General features: G+C 29.8%; 3 protein-coding genes across 5 annotated transcripts; 2 read left to right on the top strand and 1 right to left on the bottom strand.

Annotated features, from left to right (window-relative positions):
* Positions 1–275: 275 nt before the first annotated feature.
* LOC127283473 (sterol O-acyltransferase 1) lies at positions 276–3,664 on the top strand. Of its 2 annotated transcripts, none has more exons than XM_051308383.1 (9): positions 276–836; positions 1,125–1,198; positions 1,307–1,428; positions 1,500–1,670; positions 1,747–1,895; positions 2,008–2,147; positions 2,596–2,759; positions 2,833–3,106; positions 3,180–3,664. In XM_051308383.1, exons 1-9 carry the CDS (start codon positions 767–769, stop codon positions 3,621–3,623), a joined length of 1,608 nt encoding a protein of 535 aa, XP_051164340.1. In that variant the 5' UTR covers positions 276–766; the 3' UTR covers positions 3,624–3,664. The 2 variants fall into 2 exon arrangements, with proteins under 2 accessions (XP_051164340.1, XP_051164339.1); XM_051308382.1 differs by having other exon boundaries at positions 284–842.
* Positions 3,665–4,228: 564 nt separating this feature from the next.
* Positions 4,229–12,076, bottom strand: LOC127283472 (mediator of RNA polymerase II transcription subunit 1). Of its 2 annotated transcripts, XM_051308380.1 has the most exons (9): positions 11,786–12,076; positions 11,263–11,414; positions 11,055–11,188; positions 10,829–10,967; positions 10,508–10,727; positions 10,212–10,437; positions 9,911–10,142; positions 5,892–9,830; positions 4,229–4,621 (listed from the first exon to the last, which is right to left on the bottom strand). In XM_051308380.1, the coding sequence occupies exons 1-9, from the start codon at positions 11,838–11,840 to the stop codon at positions 4,529–4,531; spliced, it is 5,190 nt and encodes a 1,729-aa protein (XP_051164337.1). In that variant the 5' UTR covers positions 11,841–12,076; the 3' UTR covers positions 4,229–4,528. The 2 variants fall into 2 exon arrangements, with proteins under 2 accessions (XP_051164337.1, XP_051164336.1); XM_051308379.1 differs by lacking the exon at positions 4,229–4,621 and having other exon boundaries at positions 5,502–9,830.
* A 697-nt stretch (positions 12,077–12,773) lies between these two features.
* Positions 12,774–20,476, top strand: LOC127283141 (uncharacterized). The gene is made up of 6 exons (XM_051307831.1): positions 12,774–13,170; positions 13,566–13,636; positions 13,713–13,778; positions 13,849–14,763; positions 14,825–15,154; positions 15,227–20,476. Exons 1-6 carry the CDS (start codon positions 13,107–13,109, stop codon positions 17,480–17,482), a joined length of 3,702 nt encoding a protein of 1,233 aa, XP_051163788.1. The 5' UTR covers positions 12,774–13,106; the 3' UTR covers positions 17,483–20,476.
* Positions 20,477–20,578: the final 102 nt, after the last annotated feature.

The following is a 20,578-nucleotide window of genomic DNA, read 5'->3' as shown; positions in this document are numbered from 1 at the left end:
TTTTTTTTCCATTGAATCTACGAATTTCGAAAAAAATCTGTGATTCAGTCATTTGTCATTATTAATTAAAGCAGAAATAAATCACAGACATTCCAATATTGTATATCAGTTTTCAGGGTTACTCGAATTCAAAAGGAGAAAGTGTGATTTTTTTTTTTTAATTTCTATTCCGATTTAACAATTACTTACGTTATTTGATTTTTTTATACGTTTCTTTTTTTGTCGAAAAAATTATTTTGCAATTATGGAAAAAATTCTAAATTTCAATGAAATCTGATTCACGGAAACAATTTTTCTTTGAATCAAATGACACAAACATTATGGAAAAGTTTGATGAGAGTGACAATAATCAAGCTGTTGTGATTGCTTTGACCTTTACACCAAGTTATAATTAATTTTCGAAAATTTCAATAAATTAATTAATGAACAATATCGAGGAAATAAGACTTTACTTTATGTTGTAACTATATAGGTATAACAAGAAATTAATTACACTTTCAAAATATTTGAATTAAATGATTGACAACGATAATGTGGAAATATATATTGATAAAATGAGAGATTATAGATGATAATGGAAGGGGAATACGAGAGGGAGATAATGCCAGTAGAATTGAACGAGAAAATTGCCGGGAAATAAGAGATCAGTCTACGTCGTAATATACAATAATAGAATATGTTATAAATTATTTAGATACGAAAAATTTTGTGTTTTTGTTTTTGTTTTATTGTGATTATTTTTGTTAATTGATATTTTTGATAAGACATGACAGTGAATTCCGATGATCAAAATCATCATAAGTGTTCTTCATTAAATAATCTAGTTCATGAGAAGAGTGAGTGTAAGTTAAAAGTACAAATTGCACATTTTTTACAACATTGAATTCAATTAACTTTTAAATCATAATATAATATTGAAACTAATTTTGATAAATTTTAACAACAAATTATTTTTCTATTAAAATAAATTTAGGGGGTCAAGGTTTTTTTAAGATAATAAAATTTTGTAATATAATAACAACATGGGACAATATGATAAGAAATTATTATTTGCAATAGTTTAAGTTATTTTTAGCTGAAGAACTTTTCTTTATGCAAGATTGTAATATTTTTTTTTATTGTAGTAAAAAAAGAAGATCTAATTGATGAAGATTTGAAATGCAAAATGAGCTACGATAATTTACAAGAACGTTTTCAAGTATGTATATAAATTTTATCATTTTCAATTTTTATGATAAGAGATTCTCTTTATAATGTAAAATATTTTATAAAATAGTAAATTAAAAATTATTTCAAAATTTCTTAGGATCTGAGCGATAGACTGAATGATTTAAAGAATAATTTAATAAATAAACAAATAGAAGAAACGAATTCAGAGAATATACTAAGAAAGGATTTTGCTGATTCAGATAAATATACTGACAGAAGGTAGAGAAAAAAAAATATTTAAAATTTACAGCTTAAAAAATTAAATAAATAAATATTTTTTACTCCTATAGGAAAACAAAAAAAGATGGAATTCTACCAGATAAAGAATTTCTTCCGCGAAATTCCCTTCTCACTGATTTATTTGAAGTTCAACATATCAAAACAATTTATAATATTTTCATAGTGACTCTTATAATTCTCTTTATGAGCACTGCCATTCATGACATTATGGAAACTGGAACGTAAATAAAATAATTAATAAAAATTATGATATATTAAATTAAAATTTAATTATTCAATTAATAAAACAAATTTCAGAGTACAACTTGGAATTCAAACAATAATCAAAGCTTTTGGTAAAATGCCAATTGTTATTTATATTTGGATTGGAATGACAGCGTCAACTTTTGTTCTTTATTCAATTTTTGCATTTTGGGCAAACAAACGATTAGATATTCAACCAAAATGTAAATATTCAACATTGTATAAATTTTTTTTCAATTCCATTAATTAAGTCATAATTTTAATTAATTTTTTTATTTACATATTGAATAATTGCGCGATTAAATTTTTTTCCAGCATATTCATTAAAAATTCTTGATTATGGAGCATTGATATCTTTTATTCTCTATCAAATTGCCTTTATTATTTTTCCATCAAAATCTGTTTTTGAAGAGGATCTTCCTCCTGCATCAAGTTTAATAGTAATAATGGAGCAGGTAATATTAAAAAATTAATTACTTAAATTTTACTCGTAATTGAAAATTTAGTTTCAATTAGAATTGAAATTATAATTTTAAAAAATATACAAAGACTTTATTTTCATCAGAAAATTTAATCCTTTAATATGGAATTATCGTATCTTATCAGTGTATACAATTGAAAAAAAGTGAATATTAAAAATGATAACAAAAGAAAAAGTAGTTTTATAATTATGTTAAAATTAAAAATCATTATTAGATTGAAAGTTTAAAGTTCAGGCGAATTTATATAAAAAAAAGAAAAAACTAGTCAGTCTAGCTGTCGATTAAAAAAATTAAAAGATAGACAATTTTATCGTCTTTTTATATTCCTTATAGAAATAATGTGTAATTTGTAAAATGCAAATGAAATTATCGACCACGATTGAATTAATAATTCTAATTAATTAATTCATTTTAATTTTAGGTACGCATGTTAATGAAATCTCACGCATTTGTAAGAAGTAATGCACCAAGAGTATTGTCATTTAAACCACATTCGGAAAAAGAGGGAATTTTATGTCCCGGATTTTCTAATTTTTTGTATTTTATGTTTGCACCAACTTTAGTGTATCGTGATAATTATCCCAGGTGAATTGAAAATTTTTGATTTAATAAATAATAAAAAAAAATAACTTACATATATTTTTTTTTTTCATTTCAGAACCAAAGAAATTCGATGGAAAGTCGTTGTTTGGCATTATACGGAAGTTGTACTTGTTATTTTTTATATTGCATTTCTTTGTGAACGTTTCTTAATGACTGCATTTAAACAATTTGGCGTTCAACCCGCTAATCCAGGAATACTTGTTCATAATATATTCAGCAATATGATGCCTGGAATTTTAACTTTACTCTGTGGTTTTTATTGTCTACTTCATTCTTGGATGAATGGATCCGCTGAACTTCTTCAATTTGCTGACAGAATGTTCTATAAGGTAAAGAAACAAAAAATTAATATAAATTATTTTTAAAATTAATTTTTAAAGAAAAAATAATAATTTCTTACAGGATTGGTGGAATTCGACATCATTTAGCACATATTATCGTACATGGAATATTGTCGTGCACGATTGGCTCTACACTTATATTTACAAGGATATGTACGAGATTGTTGCACGTAAAAATAAAATTCTCTCAACAATTACCGTATTTATGGTGTCGGCATTTTTTCACGAATATATATTGGCTATTGCATTTCGTTTCTTTTATCCCGTGATGCTGGTAATGTTCGGAGGATTTGGAATGTGTTTAGTATTTATTCCCAAGGAAAATACAAAATCAAATGGTAATATTTTCATGTGGTTGTCACTTTGCACTGGTTCCGGTTTAATGTTGAGTCTCTATGCAATGGAATATTATGCCCGAATCAATTGTGCTCCATATGATAATAAAATTCTTGATTTTTTTTTACCAAGAAGTTGGTTCTGTCGAAAAATAATCACATCCATCTAAATTATAAATTATATCAATTAGCGATATGTTAAGAAAACAATTTAATGTTTAAAAAAAAAAAGAAATCTATTTAATTAAAATTATATTTAAGAATGTCTTTAGTGGAATTAATTGTTAATCATAAATGTATAAATATAGAATTGAATTATTTTTTACAAAAAGAAATAAGTTTATTCAAGTCTTACATATATCATTTTTTCCTTACATCTAAACGATAAAGGTAGAACAATATAATAATTATATACAAGGATTCATATATATCTTCTCTATACAAATTAATTTATGACCTTTATGTATAAATGTATATTTGTACCTATTTAAACAAGACGATTCGAGACAATAATTAATAAAAAATTTAAAGGAAATATTTTTTGAAAAAAGATCTTGAGGTAGTTCCAAATATCCAAGGGATTGATATATAATAATAATAATAAAAGAACAATATCTATCCTTTATAATTATTTTGTTTTTCTGTAATTTTTATAAGTGAACATCGTTTCTCGAATCGTCCTGTATTTTTTGACAATTTGTCTTTTATATGGCAGAGTTAAAGGCCAATAAATGGACACTAATAATCGACTAAGAATGTTTCTTTGTTTTTTACATTCATATTTGTCGATCGATGTCCCGATGATAAGGCTGAATAGTTCCAGAATTATTAAGACACGCACTGATAAATATCATGAACGTAAAAAAGAAACATCGTTCATATTCATTTTCTAATTCGTAGTCAACAGAATTTACATGCGAAGAATTTTAATACAAAAGAAATTTCATCTAATTTAACTACACAATATTTTTTTTTTCAAATATTTAATTTTTTTAACTTAATTTAGAAAACAAAAATTTTAATTGAAAAAATGAAAATTACTTTTCGACATGAAACAGACAGTTTTCTTTTTTTTCTAAAATAATGTAGTGATAATTTGAAAGACGATATAATTAACTGTATTTTTTCCTATATGTCCTCGGCACTTGAACCTTTCCACAGCTTTATCCTGGAGACAATTTGATATTAAAATGATTGTCTAGCCGTTCGACACGACATTTATTTTGTTTTTATCTCCACAAAATGAGAAATAAAAATATTTATCTACATATTTATTAACTCTTTCGTAATTTATTTTTATCTTTGATTTCATTTTTTAAATTTGGAATTTTATAATTTAAATTTAAAACGATTAATTATTTTTCTCTTTGAAAAAATTATTACTGAATTTTTAGTGAAAAAAAAAATAAATTAGAGAAAGTCGAATAGTAATTGTAAAAAGAGTTAAATTAAAAAGAAATTTTTTTTTAAAAAAAATGTGCAATAGATAAAAATAATTATGAAAGAGTTAAATTTAATTAAACAAGAGCGTGCATTAATTTATTATTATTAACGTAATGATAAGAAAAGCTATTTCCTCTTCCAAGTTTCTGTTCTAAATGTACAAAACGAAAAAATATCAATTTTAATATAAATCAGAGTTCAACTTTGATCATTAATTTCTTTACTATTTTTTTTATGTAATTTTTTAATTTAAAAAAATTAGTTTTTCAATTTTTTTGTAAATTACATTATTTTTTCTTAAAAAAAAAGAATATAAAATCATTTTTTTCAAATATATTAAAATTCCAATATTTTAATGGAATATTCCAAAAATAGTTCTATCAGTAAATTATCAAATCTTTTTCTTATATAAATCAATAAAAAATATTTACATATAATTTCAAAATATTTTATGATTAAATTGAACCCAATTATAAAAAAATTGGTATTTAAAATTTTTTTATATAACAATAATTATTAAATGCCTATAAATTCAAAATATTATTAATTCTAATAATTTTTGAAATTCTATATTTTTTCTTAAAAAGGTTTTTTTTTATTCGATTTTAATTTTTCCAAAGAATTAATTCTAATAATTTTTGAAATTCTATATTTTTTCTTGAAAAGGTTTTTTTTTTTTATTCGATTTTGATTTTTCCAAAGAATCAAAAGAAAAATTATTTATTAAAAATATAAAAAAAAGGCTTGATAATTTTTGGAATAATTACAAGAAATAAAAATTTGAATTAAAAATGAATCATGAAACTGGGAAGAGGATTACCAAAACCGTGAACGGAAGAAATTGAGTGGCTAAATTTAAGTAATCTTCATTTGCCCATTCCCACGACCGCTTCGTCCATCAATTCGTCATCAGTGATACAGGGTGATGCTGAATGAGGCGAAGGTGGAATAACACGTGGCGATGGAGCGGGACTTTTGACAATATGAACGCTCACCGATGGACTTGGTGGAAAATTCGATGTTGACGATACTGATGCCATTGTGACGGCAGCTAAACCAGGTACTGATGATGTTAAAGGTAACAATTGTCCCTGTTGTGAAGACGATGACGACGACGTCGTTGATGATGGTGGTGGTGGAGGTGGTGGAGGCGGCGGTGGCGGAGGTGGCGGTGGAGGAGGAGGCGGTGGTGTATTCCTCACAAAAGACGATCTCTCCGAAACGATATTTGAAATTGTTCCCTTATGACTGTCTTTTGGTGCCGAGAAATCCAATAACATTTCAGCTTGTTCTTGTGAATTTGTATTACTCGTTGATGTTGACGAATCATTTTGCATTACACTCGATATTTGAAATGATGATTCTTTTTCCTCGACAAATTTCGTATACTTATTAATAGTCGCATCCAATGGTTTTGTGCTTAGATTCAAACTCTCCGAACTACTACCAACGGGACCATCACACACATTCATTGGAATTCCATATCCCTGTTTTGTTGAAGATTCGATTTTTGGTAGAACAACCATCACAACACCGGAATCATCTTTTGTATTCTCCGAACTGTTGAGAATACGATTCATTAAATCGGATTTTGTTTGATCTTCAGATTGCATTGAGAGATTTGTTGGTACATCGGTGTCGATAATCGATGATGTTGAAGTGGTTCCAAAATTTACCGGTGTATTCAAAGATTCATCGGATTTTGTACTGGTCATTGATAGAGGATTAGAACCTAATTGTGATGACCTAGTCATCTGATCGGAAGAAGCTTTGTTATCGATTCCGGTTTTTTGTTCTTTCTCAGTGGCTGTTGATGAGCGCACCGATTCGGAATTGAGACGCGCTGATAATTTTGGAATTTGAAAATTTGTATCGAGCTGTTTCATTAAACCCTCGACGCCAAGTAATTGTGGCGGTATACCAGGGAGATTTTGAAGACTTGACATTGATGCATGTGCGAGTAATTTGAACGCTCTCTCGGAATCACATTCCTCGCGAAGTGATGATGGACTTGCTTTACGTATATCACTGCTTTTTGAGCTAAATATACTTTTTTCATTGGATTTTGGAAATCTTGATTTATCACGCGATCGACTTAGATCCGTTGCGCCTGAGCTCGATGTTTTCGGTGAGCCAGTATTGGAAGACGATGAGGAAGACTTCAGTGGCGTATTTTTTGTCGCTGATGATAAATTTGATGTTGAACTTGATTTCATCATTCCGGGAAATTTTTGACTTGGTAGCATTTTATTTGTACAAGTTAATGGTGATGAGATATGAACTTTTGGTGATGTTTGCGTTGGTTTTTTTGAAGCTGGACCGGATGTTACACCGGGTTTTAAACCAGTGTGAGTTTTTGGTGAACCACTGCCGGAGCTAGATGATGATGACGATGATGATGTTGTTTTTGAGTCTTTAGTGCGAGTTTTGTTAATTGTTATTTTCATACCATCGGAACTGTGTTTAACCATATATTCGGCGGGATTTTTTGAGTCTAATGAGGGATTATTTTTATTGACACTTTTGCCTTCGATGTTGACTTTATTTGATGTGAGTCCACGTTCTTTTTGACTTGATCCACTGGAGGATCCACTTGAGGTGACGGATATTTTTGAATTACCATTTGAGGCATCGTCAGTGCAGTGTTGGGCATTTTTGAGTTTGTCAATTACGGCACTTAGTGATCCTTTTCGATTTCTTGCTTGTTGTTGAGCAGTGGCGGATTTACTTAATTCTGAAGGCGGTGTTGTGCTACCACACGCGGAACCGCTGCTTGTTTGCATTTGTTGATTGGAATCAACTGAGAGTGATTCCAATTGTTTTGGTTTGCCGCATGATGATTTTGATTTTGGACTTTGATGACCGGATGATGAGCCAAATGTTAGAGAGGCTTTTCGGTCTTTGTCGCGAGACGAATCTTTGCTGGATGATGAGGAAGAGGAGGAGGATGACGAGGATGATGATGATGAGGAGGATGATTTACATTTGGAGGGAGTGCCAATATCACTTTTGCCACTTGGTGAACTGGCGGCGGATTTTAAGGCTGACATACTTGGTTTTCCGGCGCTTCCTGAACTTCCATGCTTTGGAGATGATGTGCCATGTTTTGGACTGACACTCGCTGGCATAACTGATACGTGTTTAGGACTACTGTAAACTGGTGAATGTTTTGGACTTTGGACTGGTTTACTTGATGATTGTTTCAATGTGGGACTGGACTTACCGACGAGGGCTAGGGGGCTTGTGTGTGTGGGAGATGGACTAAATTTTCTCAATGTAGTAGCTGGAGATGATGGTCGGGAAGAACTGAGACTTCCTGGTGGTGATTCTGTTGGTTTAATACTAACAGACACGGGTTTTGAAAGAGGATCCTGCGGTTGTTTTGGTGGATATTTATCTGGTGGTCCCATGGGACTTTCTTCGCGTTTCCTCTTTTTCTTTTTTTCCAACTTACTTTTCCCATCGTCGGTACCTGACCGGTTTTTTGAACTCTTACGTTCTCGCCTATCGTCAATTGATGTTTTCGTCGTTGGTCCTGTTATTGGCGTGATTGTAATTGAACTCGGTAAATTTGTTTGCGGTGATGATGTTATTGGAATAATTTCAATTCCTGGACGTCTCTCGAGTCCCATTCCCGTCAATACGGAACTATAATTTGATTGACCGATTCCACTGCTTGTAATTGGAGTTATACTCACTGATGGTGGTACTAAATTTTTACTCTCTTCAAATGAGCTTGTTGGACTCTTTTTTTCTTCACGTTTTTTCGATTTTCTCTCTTTTTTCAAAAGATCTTCAACATTTTGTACCTCGTGAACTTCCATTACTTCATTTTCATTCTCTGCGTCGTAATCAGAACTTTTGTCAGTTCCGATAATATCTGATGATTCGATATTGGAAATTTCCAATCCACCTGATAAATTGATAGTCGAAGTTGGAGTTGGAGTTCGAGCCTCATTTGTATAGTCTCGACTGCTTGTCGGTGTGCCAAGTGGAGTTGAATCGGAACTTGAACTTTCAACTAATATTTCACCAGTATCTTCGGCTTTTCTTTTTGGACTTCTCCATGAACCATCGGCAGTTTTTCTTTTACGAGACTTTTTTGATCGTTCACTTGAAGAATTCGAGGAAGTTGACATTTTCGCTTGACCTAGAAGCGCGCCCAATTGTAGTGGATTTAACATTGCAGTAGTTGTTGTATCGGACTGGCCGGAAAAAGACGGAAATCCGATACTACTCTCCGTTCCGGCATCTAAAAAAGACTGCTGCTGTTGTTGTTGTTGATTTTGTTGCGATTGTTGTTGTTGTGACATTTGTTGTCTTCCAATTGTTCCCGATCCATTCGTTGTTCCCGATTCCTGTTTAATTTGCACATCATCACTTCCGAAATCTGGTATCCCGGGGCCATTGTGACCATTTTGATCTCGACCTGGACCACCGAGATTCATATTAAAATTTCCGTTACCACCGCCTGTTATATTGGTACCTATCGAACTTCGACCTTCCCAAATTTTAATGAGAGTTCTCATTGTCAATGGAATGCTGAGACATCGTTGTAAAACTTTTCCTGTCACTTCGGATGTTTGTTCGGTGTTTCCAAGACTCACTCCATAGAGTTTGCATTTGAGAGCGGATATATCTGTTAAATCTAATAAAGCAGTTGCCATTGTCTCTTCAAAAGGATGCTCCAAACTTACGGATATCGATTGCCAAGAAAGAGCGCTCACTTCGAAAATTGTTGTGTGTTCGGGATCCTGACGTGCCACAGATCTCACGCAACTCGAAATAAGAGTATTGAACAATGCCTGTTGACGTAAATAGACAAGAATTTGTGGTACATGAGCTGGATGCGTAAATGGAATACTACCAACTAATACACCTTCCATATCTTTGTTCTCGGTCATAAAATAGCAATGATGTTGGTCTGGTAACGACTACAAAAAAAAAAAATAGAAATTGGATTTTTGAAATTGAAGAAAAAAAAATCTAAATTCGTTAATATAATTATATTTACCACATATAAGCCGCGATTATTTTGACAGTCCAATTGACCATTACTCGTGTGTTGTACAATCATACTCAATAGAGGATGACAAGCCGAAACATCTCCACATTCAAGTTCTGTTACTTTTTGAATCTTATGTAATAATTCCAAACACATTGGCATTTTTTTAGCTAATTTCAGAACAAAACACGCTGGAAGTATCGCTGAATTTGCACTTGTTAAAATAGCATATGATGGTGTACTGAAAAATAATTTCAACATAAATATTTATTTTGAAAAAAATATTCATCTTTTTTGTAGATAAACCCACCTTTTTCCACTTGAGCTTCTACTGACTGTAATGATACTTGATGTGGGTAATTTATGAGCCGTAGAACCCTCCAAACAAACAGTGACAGAATGACCAATCTTCTTGGAAATTACGCTGTCTATGCTCAATAATTCGGAACTTCGATTTTCTTGGTCAATTAAATCATAAGGCGACACGAAATATGTTAATTTCATAGCATGACCACCTTTTCTTCTCTCCAAAATTCCTGTTTTTAAGATAAAAATTAAAAAAATTTTTTTTAAATATTTATATGATAGAAAAGCGTTACTACTCACCAACAGGACTTTTGTGTACAAGATTAAATGGTTCTTTAATGAAAGTTTGCAATTGTGCAAGAACTCCCAAGTCAGCTTCAAGTGATTGAAGAGCGCTGAACGCTTTACATTTCACTTTTTTATCGGCATTTAATTGATAAATTGAGACAAGTCCTTCTAATTGCGTTGTAAAATCGACAAAATCACCTTTTGATAAGCATGCAACGAGCTCTTCACAATTCTAAAAGAAATTATTTTTTATATTTAAATTCACAATTAAATAAATTACATTTTTAAATAATTAAAAATAATATATTCATGAAAAGATAAACTATCGCTAACCTGCTGCTCATTTTTTCCTTCATGATGAATTTTTACATTTTTAACAGCACCTGAAGGTTCGAGAATAACTTCTAGGAAAAACATGTCCGAGGATATAAATAATTCATTTCCCTGTGGTCCAGACATCATAAACTTTAAACTGCAAAAATAATATAATTAAATAAATAAAAAACTCAGTATATAACAATACAATATTAAAAATGAAAATTGAATTGTTTTATTTTACCCTAATTGTCTTGTGAGACTTTCTAAACGCTCTACCATGGATTGAAAGGAAGTTACTTTTATGGAATGTTGTAAACTGTCTAGACATTTTTGTAGTTGCAATTTTTCAACACTATCTACGACAAATCTTTTTTCCTGTAAAAAAATAAAAATCAGAATAGATTTTACAAAACTTAAAAAAAAATTAAAAATGCTATATTTTAACCTACCAAGATAGTACTTCGTAAGCTTTTTGCTGTTTCAACAAGTGATTTAAAGCTAGTTGCCTTAGAACGCAATTTTTCCATTAATAATTCCATTTGCCATTCTTTCCCTTTATCCACACTACTTTTAGTAGTGTTTCCTCCATTTTGCTGCCCACCTATTAAATAATAAACATTATATAATATCCTTTAATGCATATACACATAAGGATTTATACAAATTTACTTTGAATTTCAAATTATTCGTTAATATTTATTTTTAATATAAAAAATTATTACTAGCGAAAATTTGAATAAATAAAAAAAAAAAAATAAACAGCAAAAAAAATCTATCATATAAAAATTTTACAATATACCTAAATCAATTATACTTTGAAAAAGACAATGCACATTGAGTTGATCTTTTTCCCCAAGCTTTTTCTTTTCTAACCCCAAAAATTGCGACAATTAAAATTGGACTTTTCAAATTTTTTCTTATTCAAATAAGAAAAATGTGTGAAAAAATAATTATAAATAAAATTATATTTACCTGGGGGCACTGGGGCGTTTGTTGTATCCATGTAGCCGTTTATGGTCGTACTCATAATTGTGAATTCACTTCCTAAACATGAGCTTACATCATGACACACTAATGAAACTTGATTATTTAAAGGAAAATTCGTGAAGAATTTGTAAATTTAATCGACTTGGGAAACCTTTAACAATCACATTATTGTAAACTCATTATGCAGAGTTAACGAAGAAAATAATAAAAAAAACAATTTAATTGCATTGAAATAACGAGCGTAATGAGCACCGTGCGTCCATTTTACTTTTTGACCGCTTTTGACAGTTTAACAGCGACATCTAGTGTGTTTTTATTTGGCAACACTGGACGTCCACACCTGTTTGGGCGGTAATTTCAAATTCTAAATTTGAATTTTTATTTATAATTTTTTTCGAGTTTCCTTATTTTGGACAAATTTTCAAAAGTTTGAACAATTGGGTATTCGAATTTTTGAAAATTAGGCCAAAATAGAGCAACTTGTTAATATTTTATGTGAAAAACAAATTACATTTCTACTTTACCGATGGAATCATTATTACAAATTCTTTTCTACAGAGATCTCTGTTTTCTATGACGAGATTCCGTTCTTTGAAATAAAAATGCTTCTTTATTAAAAAAATAAAAAAAGTACTACTTTTCAGTTTTTTAAAATAAATGACATTTTTTTAACAAACTTATAAATAGTTAATCATTACAGTTAACTTTATAAAAAATTAAACAATTTTTTACTTTTTAATGTGTATTTCTTAAAATGTTTATTGTAAAAAAATAAAAATTTTAATAAAATTATTTTTAAAAATATTGAAAAAGCAGACGAATGGATTAACAATAAATGGCGATATATTGATTATTATGATTGGTCGTATCCACATTGTGAGAAACTGTGTCGACCAATGAAATTCTTTAAATACAGTCGATAAAGAAGAATGAACCAATAATAATGTGTGTTTTATAACCTCAATTGAGGATGTTGTTCAAGAAAATCAAGATGGCATCCGAAACTATAGCGAGAATGCTGTGTCAAATGAACGTGCGATGTAAATAGTGAAAATTAAAGTGCGTGTGAGTTTATTTGGAACGACAATATAGTATTGTGACGTAACGTGCACAAACATTGAAAAATCGGTACAATTTTAATCAACGTTTGGCGAAGACGCCCGACGTGACGCCCACGGTATTCACCAAGGCGTCATCGTCAGCGAACTCAGCATTAAAAAAAACTCCTGGTGATGCAGAGAAAGTTAACAACGAATTTCACGTTGTCAACTCGAATTTACATATTCTTCCTCTAAAAATTCGCGGCATGTCGCATCACAGCAACACCAAAGACACAAACAAAGCTACCAGTCTTCCTCGTGAGCCTGAGGGTAATTTTTAACAATTTGTCCCTTGGCGTTTTGGCAAACACTAATATTTCTTTATTTTTCGTTTTCTCATTCTTATTTTAAGCAAATGAATACTTAATTTTAATATAATATTTAAATACTCGAGATATTGAGAAAATTACCAGTTATTGTAATAAAAAAGACATTTTTCTTGACATTCAGTACTTTTATCTCTTGTAATTGTTGTCATTTTATATTCATCACAGGAGTAATTAAGAATTTTTACCTAATTTTTGCAATTTTATTTATTGTTAAGTTAATTATTAAATTCTGTTATGTTTTGAAATATAATTTTCCATTTTTGATAAGTGTTAATGCAATTGTAATTATAAATTAATTATGAAAAATTAAGAATTATTTTTTTAAAAAAATTTCAGAAGAAAGTAAACATCTAGAAACTGTGTCAGCTAGTTATCCATCACTGGAACATTCTACATTTTCTCATCATGTATGTATTTAAAAAAAAAAAATATTAAATTTATAATTATTGATTAAAAAATTAATATTTTTTAAATAAATCTTAGGCTCGAGAAGAGGAAAATTCAGAAACAGTATGTCAGGAGGAAGATGAAAAAGTATTCTCTGTCCATGTGAGTAAAATATGAAAATATATCAAATCATTAAAAAAAAAATTAAAATACAAAAATTTAATTTTTTCAGACTGACATTACCAACACCAGTGATATTATCTGTGAAAATAAAAAACAAGTGTTTCCGGTGATAATAGAGGAATGTGGGAATATTTCTAGTAAAAACTCACAACTTGCCGAAAGTCCACAAAGTAGTGGCGCAGTTTTAAATAGTCCTCCAAGTCCTGATTTTCCACCTCGTGTTACAAATGATCATGGCCTGGTTCCAATAAGTTCATCAACAGCTGTACCATCGACAAAAATTACAATGGATACAGCAAAATTATCATTACCCGATGTAAAAAATGAAAATTGTCCAACAATGGAGAAAATGACAAAAATCCTCGATTTGGAAGATAATAAAATGAATCCAGTGAAATTGGAAAATGAGAATATCATCGTTGAATCGAATATAATTAAAAATGAAACAGAAATAAAAATTGAATCGAACGAATGTAAATTAAATCATGTTATAACGTTACAAAAAACAGAATCAAAACATAAACACGAGTCTTCCGGTGATCAAAGTGGACAAAATAAATCACATTCATCATCGTCGTCATCGTCTTCCTCGAAGGACAAACGAAAAGAACACAGTAGACATCATTGTACACGTTGTTATAGACGTAGTAAAATAAAACGAGCAAATATTGGAATTCAATGTAAACGTGATAGAAATTCATTTTCTCAACATCATAAAATACTTTCGCCAAATCCACAAAAGGGCAATCATGATAATTTAAGGTTAAATTTACAAACAAAAATGTGTGAAACACTTGATAAAGGAAAAATTAAACACGAATCACTACAAGGACTCAAATATAAGGATTTTATTCATATAGAAACTTATCCGAATGGTGGTGCTACTGTTGTACACATGTATCAAGATGAAATTGATATTTTGTCTAATGACGAAGTCGAAGAATTGGCACAGGAATATTTTAAGGTAAGAAATTGATAATTTGAGAAATTTAAATTTTTTTCTAAATTTTTTTTCTAATTTCCAGGTTGTTTTTGGCGAAGATGAGAATGGAAATGCTCATCATGTTATGGGAATAGTTCATAATGCCGCTGCTTATTTGCCGGATCTTCTTGATCATATGGCAATGCATTATCCAACTTTGACTGTTAAAAATGGTGTTTTGGGAAGAAACAGTGATATTGAAACAACAACAATGTTACAGTATAAAGATCAAATTTGCAAATCCTATAGTAATGGTACTATACGATATGGACCATTGCATCAAATTAGTCTCGTTGGAACTGTTCATGAAGAAGTTGGTGGCTATTTTCCTGATGTTTTGAAAAAATTAGAGGAGAATGTCTTTTTAAGATTGGTAAGATATTGAAAAAGTAATGTTAAAAGATTTAAAAAAATTTTTAAATAATAATCGAAATTAAAATTGCAGACAATGCCATGGGGTCCATTATCAGCGGTGACGATGGAAAGTCCACAAGAATCAAATGACGGTCCAATACTTTGGATACGACCTGGTGAACAACTTGTACCAACTGCTGATATAAATAAAAGTCCCTGTAAACGACGTAGAACGGGAATAAATGAACTTCGTAATTTACAATATTTGCCACGATTAAGTGAAGCCCGGGAATATATGTTTGAGGATCGAACACGTGCACATGCTGATCATGTAGGACATGGTTTGGATAGAATGACAACAGCTGCTGTTGGTGTTTTAAAAGCAGTTCACGGTGGTTATCCAGCTGAATATAATCGAATAACAAAAGATGTTGTTGCATTTTATGCTGGCGATTTTCAAGAGCTTGTGGAAAAATTACAATTGGATTTACATGAACCGCCAATATCGCAATGTGTACAATGGATTGAGGACGCAAAATTAAATCAATTACGACGACAGGGAATTCGTTATGCGAGAATTAATCTCTATGATAATGATATTTATTTTTTGCCACGGAATATTATTCATCAATTTCGTACTGTTTCGGCAGTGTCGAGTATCGCGTGGCACGTGAGATTAAAACAGTATTATCCCGAGACGGCGTTTCCATCGGGTATTAAACATACGCGAACACTTAGTGAAACGGCACATATACATTATAAGGAGAAGAAACATCATGAAATTGAAGTGAACGAAGAGCAAAAGGAAAATGCTGATCGTCAACGATTGTTGGCGGCCGATCGTCGTGATTCATTGGAGGAGAAAAAGGCAAAGGAACGTGCCGCTGAATATCAGGGAAATTTGAAAAAATCCGATCATCAACATGGTAAACGTAAAGATCGGGATCGCGCGAGACATTCTTGTTCGTCAAAGGAGATTAATGAAATATCTCATTCAACATTGGAGTCGGAGAAACATGTACTTGAACGTAAAACAAGCTCAGAGAAAAATGATACGCGAAGAGAGAGAAAATCAGATGATAGACATCGAAAAAGTAGCAGTAGTAGTAAATCATCAAGTAGTCATCATCGTTCCGATGATAGGAAAAAGCATGATGATTCACGTAAATCAGAGCATCGTCATTCAAAATCATCGAGTAGTAATTCGAAAAAAGTTGAACACTCAACGTTTGATTCGAATATTTCGAAAAATGATTCAACAATATCAAAAACGGAAAATATATTGAGGGTAGATTTGCCAGCAGTTCCTCAACATGTGGAAATTTCCATTGATGGTGAAATGATATCAGCAAGGCAAGCTGCTGGCAAAACATATGCAACTGAAGTTGTCGATAAAGCTCTCGAAGTTGCAATTTACAAATCAAAAACCGATGTTGATGAAGTTTGTCAATCATTACGAAGTGGAGTCGCTATCGCTTCAAAAGAGATGCTCGAGAGAATTAGAAAGGAAAGTTTCGAAATTGCCGAACGTTTATTTGGCGAGGATAAAGTCAAGGTTGAAAAATCTTATCGATTATTGGAAATTGAAACAGTGTCGTCATTCACGGCAAAAATGGAGTGCGCAACTGAGAATGCAGTGAAGGCACTCATTGAAATGGCCGAGGAAGAAATGAAGGAAGCTGGTAAAAATGAAAAACCCGAGGAAACACAAACTGAGGATGTAAGTGAAAAACAAAAGAATTTTAGTACATCACTCTCGTCATCATTGTGTAATTCATCAGCTTCAATTTCATCATCATCGAATGAAAGTGAAAGGCGCGTTAGTGTTGATGACAATAAATCATCAACATCATCGTCATCATCATCGAGACCAACAATTAGTGAGCACAATAATGAAAATAATGAACGTAAACACAGTAAAAAGGACAATAATAAAGATGATAGGGATCGTAAGCATAAAGAAAAAAGGGATCACGAGAGACGACGCGAAAAGGATAGAGAGAGGAGTAAACATCACAGTAGACGACATGAGAAATCTGATAAAACAGAAACAACAAAAGATAAAGATGAATCGAAATCGAAACACGATGAAAAAAGAAAGGATGAAAAACGAATGGATAAACATAATAATAAAGATTCAGGACATAGTCAATCGAAAGATAAAAGTTCGAGGAAACATGATTCGTCAAGATCATCTCACAGTAGTAATTCGGGACACAAGAGGAAAACAAGTTCAAGTTCAAGTCAATCGGATCAACCACCGGAAATAAAGAGGCTTTGTACAGATGAGAAAATTCCCGAGGTACAAACAACTAACGAGCAGTCTGATCAGGTGACGAGCACGTGAATCGACGTAAGCAGTTTAAGTAATTTAGCAGAATTTTTACAAATCGGTCGATTGAACGTTCAGGAAATACATAATCATTGCAGCTAATGTCTAAGAAGGAGTGCATGAAAATTTCCCAAACAAACTTTAATATTTAAATCACAGAAATTAATCAAATTTGATTATATCGAATTTTTATTCTCAAAAATATCATTTGGGAGATTTTCATGTGCCCCAACTAAAAAAAAAAAAGAATATAAAATATTTTTCAAATAGCAGTGGAATATTTTATTTTAATTCATTTAGCTTTTAGAGTACTTATTTTCTTAAATTATTTTTTTATCAGTTTCACTGTTATTGGAAAATATTTTTAAAAAAAATTGTACAATGAAAAATTCAAGTTACTTTTTATTCTCGAGTTGATTCGTATTGTTAATTTTTTTTAAATCTATTTTTGATAAAAAAAAAACAAAAAATCTTGGATATTTTGAAAGCTGCTTTGATTTTGTATTTCGGTTTAGCTCATATCTACAGCGTGGACCAAAAAAAATCACTAAATCATCTTAACTGACTTATCGTGAATGGGATATGAAATTAAGTTGAAACTTACATCGAAAGCGGATGATGAAAATTGCTATTATTTAAATACATTAACATGAACGTTTATTTGAAAAAAACGTACTAAAAATACAGAAAAGAGATTAAATAGTTTTCATGTTGGAACCAGTAATTTTTTTTTTTTTAAATTGTTGACTCTCAAAAATGTTAATATTTTTCAAATTCAAAATTATTTTTAGTTAATTTCAAAATAAGATTTTAAAAAAATAGATAATTTCTTTATCAAATGTTATTACTTTATTTTAATCGTATTTAATTTAAGAAAGCATAAAAAAAACTAGAAAAAAGTTTTGTTCTAGTTCCTTTGTTTATTCGTTTTTTTTTTTTTTCATTAAAAATGTTCTCTTTTAACAGAATTTGAAATACTTTTTAATAATAAGGATTTTAAATATTTTTTTTTTAAATATACCACTTTTAAAAGTTGTAAAAAAATTAGTTTTAATTCTTTTGTTTTTTATTTTTCTATTTTTTAAAGGAAAAAAATAAAAATGGAAATTGTTTTGGTTCCAAAATGAAATCCTATAAATTAATAATCGCTTCCACGGAAACTTAGTGAGTTTATTAATTTTATTGTTACTTATATACATTCGTTTAGAATGGAAATGTAACAAGTGAACTGATTTTTCGTTTTAAAATTCGCAATCAGCGAAATTAAATTTTTATTTTAAGTACTAAAAAATTTTTTTTTAACAAAAAAAAAAAAACAAAAAGAGCTTTATTAAATCCGATGACAGTGAATTTATTTATAAGATAATTTGCAAACAATTTTTATTCACAAGTTATGCGCTTTGTGAATTAATTACACGTTATTGATGAGGATGTACAAAAAAAAAAAATTAAGAGTTTGAGATTTCAGCAATATCGATGACTCGATATTATTGTATATAAAAAAAGTTTTTTAAAGTCTGCTGAGTTAAAAAAATAATGTATCCTGGCGGACTGATATATTTTACTTAAGTTATTTAATTGTGTAGCTTTGTAATAAGTTATTTATACTCAGTGCAGTTTCTTAAAAAAAAAATTTTTTTTTTTTAATCAATGTACTTCAATGTAAAATACCGCTTAATTACACATCGCTGAATGAAATTAAATTTTGAATTAAACAAATTAGTTTTGAGATATAAAACTGAATTGTATTTTCAAATTCATTTAAAAAAAAAATCTGCCTAAATAGTCGCCGAAAAAAATAGTTAATTTGAAATTTTTAAAAATGATTTCAGCGAAGTGTTATATTTTTTCTCTTTTACAAAACAATTTACTTAGATTTGAAATCGCGTTGAGGCAATGCACTGTGACAATTCTGAGATAAAACTACATTTAAACCCATGACACGACATTTATAATATTGCTACATAAGATAATTTACATTTATATATTACATATATTTTTCACAATAGTATTATTTAATTTTGTCAATGCACGGTGATGAGCACATTTGCACTTTTTGTTTTATCCATTAATTGAAAATCGATCTCGAATTAATTCTTTCAGCATAAATTATTTTCCATTTAAAAAAAAAAATTTTTAAATATAATTACAAATTTTTATTTAATGAGAATTTTTAATTTTAATTCAGGTGCTGATAAACTTTTTTTTAAAAAAAGAATTTGTTAAGTAATTATTGCAAGACAAGAATATATTTGAGATCGATTTATTACAGATTAAATAGTTTGTTTTATTCGTCCCTCATTTATAAAATGAGATTAGAAGGTGTTGGTGCGTTTTCAAGTTAATCTTAAAAAAAAAAAAAAAAAATGCGTGTCTCGGTTTAAAATCTTTACAGTACACAAAAATAATTGAGTCTCATTATATAAAAGCTACCCTCGACGCAGTATTTTCCCGTTAGTTTGACTAACATAAAAAAAATATTATAAATGTAGATATAAATTATAGATGCACCTATATATATATATTATATATATATAAAAGAAGAGTTTGTTTAATGCGAAAAGTTGCCCTGAGAAAAAAAAAATGAAGAATGTGCTGGAATTGAATTACTACACTGTACATTTTTGTAAATAACTTCCATTAATACGCGAAATATATATTACAATATTATATTATATTATTATATATTGTATTGTATTGATAGAGAGCTACAGTGTTGATTATGACGTTGAAAGTCTAAAAAAAAAAATTGAAAGGCAAAAAAAGAAAGAAAAAGAAATTATTCACACTGATATTTGCCACCTGACTCTAAATATTATAAAGCATTACAATGTTCTATTATTATATATAAGAATATATTATGTTGATTACAAAAAAAAATCATAAAACATATAGAGATAAATATAAATATTGTAGTAAGTAGTTTTACATATTGTACCCGTCACACGTGTAGAGTCGCATTCCAGATAGGTTTTTAATGAAAAAAATAAAATTACTTTTATCAAAGCAGACACTGATTTTATTTTATTTAAATTAGTTTCACCCATTAAAACATTTTACATTACATTGTAATATTTTGAATTTGAAAATGCCGATGAATGCGCAGTCGCA

This window comes from Leptopilina boulardi, unplaced genomic scaffold (genome assembly GCF_019393585.1).
Source record: "Leptopilina boulardi isolate dan_hultmark-lab unplaced genomic scaffold, ZJU_Lbou_2.1 LbouV2_31, whole genome shotgun sequence".
Lineage (NCBI taxonomy): Eukaryota > Metazoa > Arthropoda > Insecta > Hymenoptera > Figitidae > Leptopilina > Leptopilina boulardi.
The sequence above is the reverse complement of the archived record's forward strand: the minus strand, read 5'-3'. Positions and strand labels throughout refer to the sequence as shown.